Source organism: Curcuma longa, unplaced genomic scaffold (genome assembly GCF_044706935.1).
Source record: "Curcuma longa cultivar G26 ecotype Majalengka, Jawa Barat unplaced genomic scaffold, ITB_CL_G26_1.1 contig_18740, whole genome shotgun sequence".
Lineage (NCBI taxonomy): Eukaryota > Viridiplantae > Streptophyta > Magnoliopsida > Zingiberales > Zingiberaceae > Curcuma > Curcuma longa.
The window spans coordinates 4,480-14,368 of record NW_027430896.1 but is presented as its reverse complement, the minus strand read 5'-3'; the positions used below and the strand labels follow the sequence as shown (position 1 = coordinate 14,368).

At 42.7% G+C, this 9,889-nt stretch overlaps 1 protein-coding gene across 1 annotated transcript; it reads right to left on the bottom strand.

Annotated features, from left to right (window-relative positions):
• Window positions 1-9,003: 9,003 nt before the first annotated feature.
• Window positions 9,004-9,349, bottom strand: LOC141816949 (uncharacterized; the record flags this gene model as incomplete). Its single annotated transcript, XM_074704670.1, is given in 3 exon segments — window positions 9,004-9,133; window positions 9,135-9,170; window positions 9,235-9,349. Coding segments are annotated over 3 exon segments (281 nt in total), but the record flags the coding sequence as incomplete, so codon positions are not given.
• Between the last annotated feature and the right edge of the window lie 540 nt (window positions 9,350-9,889).

The following is a 9,889-nucleotide window of genomic DNA, read 5'->3' as shown; positions in this document are numbered from 1 at the left end:
CAAAGAGGCGTAGCAGAGGTACTTATCTTATATTATATACAGTTAGAACTTAACTTAATATTATAGGGGGCCAAAGGGGCTATTTATCTTCTCGGGGCTATTTATCTCCTTTTACTAGATTTTTGGCTCAGGTACAGCAGAGGAGTTCAAGATGGGAATTTATTGCCCTAAAAGAAATATAAAATCCGATAAATGCACATACCAATGCAGATATGTAGAGCACTATACTATTATGCGCCCCTTTAGGGTAAAAGAACCGTTTACTCAAAATGCATCATATAGAACGCAGACCCAATATATATACAGGGCCGTACGCTCGTAGGTATAGAGCTAGTACTTCTAACCCGCCCCAAAAATATAGTCAATTCTTTCCTATATAAAAATGTAGAGACCCAATATATATACAGGGCCGTACGCTCACCGGCGCAATTACTATATTAGGGCCGCCTTACTATAATATAAGTTCCTCTGCTACGCAATTTATATTCAAAACGTAGAAAGATCTGCAGCAAATTACTGGTATTACGAACTTAATATATAGTGGGGTGTACCATTGACTCTTTCCTTTAGGTCGTACTTACTCACCTTTAGGTCGATCCCGTCGTTGCACTCGGCCCTCGGCCCTAATATTAACGGGAGAGCCTAAGCAAATTAAGGTATTACGTAAATGGTGTACCATTTACTCTTCCCTTACTTATTATAGTCTGCCCTAAATTATTACCAGTATAATTGCGAGCTATTACATACCCTAAATTATTACCAGTATAATTGCGAGACGTCGTATACTGTTATCACTCGTTGCTCTCGCTTACGCTCGAGTTGCTCCCTGTGGTCGTTCCTCGGTTCACTTTCCTTTAAAGACAGAAAGAATCCAACCCCGTTCTTTTGGCAGCAAGTCAGATTCCCTTCTACGAGGATATCCTGGAACGTGCCACTGACTTAGGGGGAAGTCGGTCTTTTTTGCTTTTTGCTTACAGGGGGAAGAGATGGGCCTTGAACTGGGAACTCCAAAAGAAATCGATGATTCAAGACAGAGTTTTGGTTTTCTGGCTAATTCTTGTGAAAGCAGCAAATCCTTCTCCTAAAATCCCAATGCCCCCCTAATATAAAAGTAAATTAGGGCAGGAATGCATCTATGTGGATTACTTGCTCGATTAGCTGATTGCACTTCTGACCTTCAACCATTAGATTAGCACTAGGAAGAGTAGCCAATTAGACATCAGGGGAGCATTGAGCATAGAAGGTTGGTTGGTTAGTGTAGGTTAGTGAGTAGGTCTTGAGTGATTCACTAGATTAAATAGTGCCTAGCTCTTACACTAGGAAGAGTCTAGAACCCCTATAGGCCCAATAGACTGATTTAGTGGGTATGATGTATGTATAGTAGTCTCGTTGTTCCTGCTTTGGCTGTCCCAAACAACAGTCGTGAATGGTAAGAGTGAATTCCAAGATCTTTCTCCGTTTCGTATTCACTCTTTCCATGAACTCTACGGGTAAACGAGAGCTGAAATCAAAGCAGCTACTTACTTCATTATTTGCCCAGGTTCGGTTCAGAAAAGAGCTGCTGCCGGCGTAAACGTGTTAACTCTCTTCTGTGCACCTTAAGGAATTAACAGCACGTCACTATCGTTCGTCCCTCGTACGCAGGTCGAGCAACATAAGTAGGAAAATCAGTCCCATTCACGAATTGAACCAAACATCCGCAGCAGCCTCATATATCTTTTACGCGTTGCCTTCTTTTCTTTCCTCTCCATCTCCTGAACCCTACGGGGGACCTTAAACTTAATTCAATATGTGCTTTCCGCACGTCTTTTTAACTCTTTTAGCATATATTCCTCTACTGGTTAAAGCACCAGTTTATTAAAGTCTCTTGTCCAGAACGCTCCCTTGAAGGAATGTTAGACGTTGGAAGGGTTGAATCCAGTTCTGTCCCGGTAGAGTCTTATGCTCCAGTGGTTGGCGCCTCTTGTTTGAGTGTTGGAGTTCTTCCTTTCATTGGAGTTTGTTGCCCGCGTTAAAGCAATCTCGCCTATCGTATGTTGGTAAGGCTCAACAAAATAGAAAGATACTTGTTCTTTACGCAATTAAGATAAAGCAAGCCGTCTGCTCTTTTTTTCTGTTTTTTTTTCGAGGGCTATGCAGATCCTCAGGATTCTTGTGACCGACCTGCCTCGGTTCATCTGCTCTGAAAGAATGGTACCACAAGACCTTCTATAAAAAAAAGGGCAAGAGAAAGCCTTTCTCGAGGACAGAAAGTGAATGCGATCCTTGGTCTAGTATAACTCATTTAGACATATGCGCGATATGGGGGTTCGCACACTATCAAGTCAACACAAGAGAATGAAAGAAAAAGCATCCTTCCCTGCTCCTCAAAATAGAGAAAAGTGTTTGTGAACTGTCACAAAGTAAGGTTGAGAGTCGAATAGTTGGGCTTCCCCTTCTACGCTACGGTCACGTTCCTTCCTGTCGCTCTCTCCTTTTGTGTCTTTCGCAAAGCGCCGGTCCAAGGGACGTATAACCAACGAATAAATAAGTAAGAAACTACGAAGGTACGTACTCAAGCAAGCGAGAAAGGCATTAGACTTTTGTGTTCCTTTATGCCAGGATCCCTTTTGATGCCCAGGGTTGTTGGAGTCAATCTCCAGCTTTGTTGTTGCCCTTATTATTTACATTTCACCAATGAAAGATAAAGGAATCAGGGCAAGGCAAGCGGACTGCTCTATAAACCTAATGAATGGAAAAAGCGTAGTCTAGATCCTTTCATGATTGCTCTAACAAGTCATACGTCTCCTAGTTGTACCGGTTTTCGACATCCCTTTTTTATAGGTTGGGTAGCTATAGTTGAGTTGGGCTGGCTTCACCTGGACATGGGAGACTGTTGTAGGAGGCAATGCTTTGGTCTGAAGGGCTCTAGGCATGCCTCCTTCCTTTACTTTGTGATGGAACAATGGAATAGAGTTTTGGCTACTTACTGGTGTAGGAACCAGCCCAATGAAATGGGCTGCCACTACGTGTGTATAGATAGAAACTAAAAGCTAGACGGTCGATACATCCCACTTTTTTGGAGGCTATCTTTCCACTTCTCTTGTTGAGCATGCCCCGGGACAAAAACAATCCCATGTATACCGCCGCTAAAGAATCGTTCTTTCCTATGAGTTGCGGGATCGGGGGTTGAAGCTTTGACCTTATTGGATTCACTTCGATAGGAAAGGTGGGAACCGGATCGAAAGCCGGGACTTGCATACTTCAATAGGAAACGAATAAAAGAGTTTTTATAAGGACTACTTGACAATAAGTATCCTTAGCCGAGCCGCTTCGATGAACAGACATCTTTCCAAACACTGCTACATGCGTACTACTTTCTTTCCTTTCTGCTAGACTCAAAGAATGAATGGTTCCAACCCAGTGACAGCGGAAGCTGATTCGTTTGCTTGTTCTGTTCCGCCGGGCTAGTTGTCTTTCCTCTGGCTTACGTAGTTTGCGCAGTTACGTTCCTTCAGTGGTCCGGACCTGGCCTCGCCTCTCTGATTGGAATTGAGGGCTGGCCTCTTTGACTCGGGCAGGGGAGAGCGCGAGCTGAAACCACTCTTTCGAAGGCATTGCACTTTCACCATACGACAATGGTTCTAGACCCGTAACCCCATACCCTCGACTCATCGGGTCTTAGTCTTTCAATCAAGGAAAAAAAATTCTTTGAGCTGCTAGGCTTAGTCATAAATAGCCCCTTTGGCTATTTATCTGCCTCTGCGTGGCAGAGGTACTTATCTTATATTATATACAGTTAGTCTACGCCAAAGGGGCTATTTATCTCCTTTAGAAGAAAAAAGCAAATCGAACTTACCACAGTGTCTTCGACAAATCGTTGTCTCAGTCTCTGGTCCTGTGGGTTAGTCACCTTAGTCCAGTGTATCAGAAAGCACATCTCTCTTTCCGAGACATAAGGAGTTAGACTCAGCCTTGATATATGAGCGCATAAAAACGAATCTCGCCCCGCTCCTCAACTTACTATATATTTCCGGAGAGGAAAAAGAAAAAAATCAGTCATGAACCAAACCCCAGTTTTCAGGCTCTCATGAAGCCTTAGGGCGAAAGCTATTATTCCTCAACTTACTATATATTTCCGGATCGGATAAAGAAAGGAGCTAAAGAATGAAATATTCAGAAAAGTAGTCCTTACATCCCTCCGCAAGCATAAGTCTATTTGAAGACACCGGGCTCTTCACGAAGGCTCCTTAACAACCAACCTGAGCCACATCCGCCCATGGTGCAGTGGCAATTCCATCTGTTCTCGGTTCTGTGGATGAAATTCCATCAAAAAGATAGGGCCTTGGTAGCCCTGTGTCTTCCACTATCAACTATAATTGAAAACCACGGTCACTTCCACTTGCCTAGCTGATAAAACCACTGTCTCAGTAGCTTCCTCTGGAACAGCAGCGGAGAAAACAAATAATCAACAAAGATGTGAGAGCTTGATAGACCTAAGGGGTCTCGTCACAATGATGAGATTGATTTTCAAGCAAGAGTCATTCCTTTTCGATAAACAAAAAGTAGGCCGTCTTTCGTAATAGAGAGTGATACTCAGAATAGTTTCATTCCTTTCGATAAAATGCCCATCACGCCTCTGCTCTGACAGTCCCTTCATGCACTGATTCCCGTGAAGCACTCGGTGGTGGAGAGTAGCAAGTGGTGGAACCTCTGGGTGAATAGTCCCTGCGACAAGGCCTCACTCATCAGGTAAGGGCAGAAGAGGGGATCGATGAGGAAGATCCACTTCTAATGAGCCTGTATCAGGACAATTGACACCAGTAGTTGGGACAGTGGAAGTGCAATCTCAATCTGAATCTGTCGAATCCACTGAAGAAGCCTCGGTGGGGCAGCGCATTTTGAGTGTCTAAGGGCTAAAGTGAGGTTGGCAATCTGAAGCTACGACGGTAGGGGCATCTCACTCGGCAAGTCGTGCGTACTAGGTCCCTAAAGGCGCTTGGGGCAACCCTTCTAACATAACAATAGAAGTTCCCCGCCCGGAGAAGCGAGATCTACTGTGGTAGGATTTTGTTCTAGAGTTTCCATTAGTTATCCGGGTAAAATGGACATTAATTCATATTCGATGCCTTGACTTGAGTTTCGGATTCATTCGAACCAAAATGAACTACCCCATTACAGGTGACGGGCAGCCAATCAGATTGACTTTGTGCCGTTACTTGCCTTGGCGTATATCAATCTGATACGGCTCGGTGTGGATGGCAGGCTGTCCTATAAGTAGTTGTCTTGGTTTAGTCCAGTAAGATATATAGGAGACTTTTCTCTCATATTCATACCGTTCTGTTGGACCCGAGCGACTATGACCAGGAGGAGAGCTCAAGTCAGTGGCAGGAGAAGGATATTTTGAAGGTCATGAAGAAGTGGAAGAAAGGATGAGTGGAGAACGACTTTTGTTTGGGATTTTGCAGCTCCAAGTTCATATTAGGCCTTGTGCTTGTTCGCTCATCAAGGAGACCTACGAGTACGTCTTTGACTTTGGTTTGGCTGGCCTTTAGCTAGCCCATGGATCAAAGCTTTTACCTGGACCACCCTCATACTTCCACTTGGACAGCCGTTTGCTCCCATTGAAGCCTTTGCTCGCCTCTTTCTTCGGAGATGCATTCTCTTTCTATTACAGATATTCTTCAAGTCATAGCTTTAGGTGCTCCTACTTTAGACAATACACTCGATACAGCCAGCGTATAGGGAGAGGTCAAAAGGCATAGCATAGCTTTCATGGAAACTCCTTAACACAGGTGTCTTGGAAATGGAAAGACAGATCAAATACCTTATGAGGCGGTGTTCCCTACATACAGTCAAGTCATACAATACGGACGGGAAGCGGGAAGTAAACGAAGTCTTTCCTTCCTGCAAATTTTTTTTTGTAAGAACTAGTAGAAAGAAAGGATGTCGCTATGAATTTATGTACCACTCTGTCCTAAGTGAACTAACTTATCGCACTGATCACTGACTGGAGCAGCAGCTATTGCACTGATCTTGGTAGCTTGGATAGAGCACGAGTTCTATGCAGCGTATTCCGGTGTATCTAGACGGGAATTGAAAACTAATTAACATTTCTAGAAGCCTTACTATATATTTGTCCGGGCCATTGCACAGATTTTTTTGGTTTTGGTACCACCAGGAAAGAATAGCAGCTAATCTCCGGTATTCTGTTATTATTTCCAGTGTGAGTATTCAACTTAATAGAAGGATGGGAGTATAAACGTATCATTCCAGCGCACTAATCAAATATATCTTATCGAGAATATCAGGAAATATCATAAGAGAATCAGATGAGGCGGGTTACGTCGATAAGTTCAAACCCTTATTGAGTGAACCTCGCCAGATGAGATTTTTTTTTGTGGTCAATGATATCATAATCAGCATCAACAAAATATTGTATAGTCAAATCTCTCAGCATTGATTAGGTAACTATATTCATCATTAGAAAGAAAGGATGTTCATCTTCTATCTCTAGTGAGAGTTCAAGATGCTATGATCGAAAGCGTTCGCCCAGAGTGCAACGCCTTGAGTGGTTTAGATACCTGCGAAGCCGGTCCCCGGATGCAAGTAAGTCAGCCTTCGAGAACGAAAGATAGAAGAGAGAGTTGAATTAAAAAAGTAAGGGAAGAAACTCTAATTAATTATCACTCTGAAAGCGAATTGGTGTCTTTTGATTAGCTGTCACATTCGGTCAAATGACACATTCGGAAGGTGTGAAATTGGCCAATGTAAAGTTTGATTTTTGTAATAAAGGTTCATTTAACTAGAAATTTAATAAGAGAAGAAAGCGTCTGTTCACGTCAAGAAATGGTTTTGCTGTAGTAGAGACTGAGTTCGTGTTCAGTGAGGGAAGAAGCAACGGATTGAGCTGCGCGAAAGCCGTTTCGCGTTAGCGCATCCTTCTTGCTAGGTAGTCAGTCTTCGTAACGCCGCATTCTCCGCTGTCAGGATTTCCAAGTGCATGATAGGTGACAATTTCGCTGAATGATGATGCCCTTATTTCCCATGCTTTCTGTTGGTCAACAACCAACCAAACCTCTCGTTTTTTCACTATACTCGTACAGGAAGGACTCTCTTTCTGTCTGGAGGGAATCATCGGTTCTCAATCAAGAATGCCTCAACTAGATAAATTCACTTATTTCACACTTCTGGTCATGCCTTTTCCTCTTTACTTTCTATATTGCCATATGCAATGATGGAGATGGAGTACTTGGGATCAGCAGAATTCTCAAACTACGGAACCAACTGGTTTCACACCGGGAGAACAACATCCGGAGGAACGACCCGTTTGGAAGATATCTTGATAAAAGGTTTGAGCACCGGTGTATCCTATATGTACTCCAGTTTATTCGAAGTATCCCAATGGTGTAACGCCGTCGACTTATTGGGAAAAAGGAAGAAGATCACTTTAATCTCTTGTTTCGGAGAACTAAGTGGCTCACGAGGAATGGAAAGAAATATATTCTATTTGATTTCGAAGTCCTCATATAGCACTTCTTCCAATCCTGGATGGGGGATCACTTGTAGGAATGACATAATGCTAATCCATGTTCTACACGGCCAAGGAAGCATCGGTTTTGAATCTCATTATGAAGTGAAGCGGAAAATGAAACTTTCTTTAAAATTAAAAAGTTTTTGCAACAGTCACTTTTATTCCATTCCTATTAAGACTGAGACTTGTCTATTCCTAATAAAGGAAAGAGAAGAATAACTTAGCTACCAGAGCAGAAGAGATTCAAGCTATAATAATTTATTCTTATTCTCTATCGCTTGAATTATCCGTCTCTGGCGATACAGCTCCCAACATTTATCAGGGTCACCCCTGATTTCGGAAAGCCACTTTGCACCACATGCTTTTCATCAAAGAGTTCTAAGTTATTTAGAAGAAGGAGTTTAATATTTTCACAGGAAAGATAGCCGAAACTAGCAGTTATATTTCTCTTCTCGAGAGTCCCGGCTAATTTCTATGCTTACACTATAACTATGGCTCACAAGGAGGCCCTGGTCCTGACTAAGGAATGGGATCCCCGTACTTTTCCTATTTTATTTCTTCTTTCATGTCGAGCTTTCGAAAGCCACTGGGGAGGGAGAATGAACGATCGACTGCTAAAGATCTTGAATAAAGCATTGATAGCTTTGCAGAGGAGAAAAACTTTGATTCTTCCCGAAGGTCTTCCTTGCATGCTGAAGTGAACAGGGGCGGTACCAACTACGACTAGAAAGCGGAATTTATATTTATTTTAGTTAGTCGTAAATAGCCCCAAAGGCTAAGGAGATAAATAGCCCCAAAGGCGTAGAATAAACCATCTTACTAAAATAGAAAGACCTCTGCTATGCAGAGAAGAGAAATAGCCTTTGGGTCTATTTTCGACTCAAAGAGGCATAGCAGAGGTACTTATATTATATACAGGCGGATTAGTCTACTTAGTCGTAAATAGCCCCAAAGGCTATTTATATGCTCTGCATAGCAGAGGTACTTATCTTATATTATATACAGTTAGTCTACGCCTTTGGGGCTATTTATCTTCTTGGGGCTATTTATCTCCTTTACTAGTTTTTCGCGGGCAATGAATACCATTCATAGCTGTCCATATTAGTAACATAGCCGTAACGACTTTGTTTTACTGCTCGAGGTGGTGATAGCAACTATTTACTTAATTAGTTGCTTGCATAATGCTCTTCCTATTTGTTTTCTCGGCTTTCTTCTGCCGAACCGAACGAAGACAGTTTCTCTCCCCTCTTATTGCACTGATCTCTTCTCTTTCACTCTCTTTCTTCATTCAGGAAAGGTGAAGATTTAATCGGGAACAGAAAACGAAGCAGGAACAGACTTGTCCTTTGGTCGAGTTTGCTTCACTTCCTGCGACAGCTAACAAGGGGCATTTAGGACAACTCGTTCATTTAGCACAACTTCATTCCGCTCGGGCCTCTCTTTGGAGAGTCCCTTCTTTCCAATCAATAAATATAGTGCTGGCTCGCTATTCATATTATTTCTGCTTGGCCGGTACCAAGAACTCCATTTTCAATGAATTCTGGGTCTGGACGCTTAGCAGCCCCTACTTTCACATTTCTTCCTATAAAACTACTTGGTCTACTTCCATTTAGACTGAGATGGCTTCTCTTTCGACGGATTGATCCGGACTTCCCCATTCGCAGGAAAGAAAAGACCTGAATCCTACTGAAGCTGCTAACATAGACTGAGCAGATATTGACCTATGAGATTTGTACACTTCGGCTTGGAACCTTCCTTTGGTTCGTGCTCGCACGGGCCGTTTCTCTGCCAATCTCGAATTCGAATCTTTGCTTACCCGTGGGCAATCCATCAACACTCATTCCCCTCTGGAACAAAGACAAATTCTAAATCTCTAGCTTACCGCGTCGAATACAAGACTTTCTCACTTATTACTATTATTATTATTATTATTACTCGCAGCAAATTATAGTATTACGAACTCAATATATATACGGGGTGAAATATATATACAGGGCCAAAAATCTAGCCTTACTATATATAACGTTCTCTTTCCTAACTATAAAACGATGTTATATATAGTAAGGCTCACTCGGCCCTTCTCTTTGGTCTAATCCGAGGATATCTGGATAGCGTCTGGCGCGGTGTGGAGATTCCGTCCCGAGAGAGCAAACGAAGGGGCGTGGTCTTTCTATTCCTCCTTCTGCTGGTCCACTCGGCCTTTATGATAGTGATTGTCCAAGAAGACAAGAAGACATATTCGTCCCTCTCCCTAAACTAGTTCACCACCAAGATGCTTACGGACCGCCCTGATCCAAAAAACGAACGATTCGAGTCACTCTCGCTCAGCTCAGCATCGGGCCGAGTCAAAGTTGGGAAGAATTCTCAACATAACAA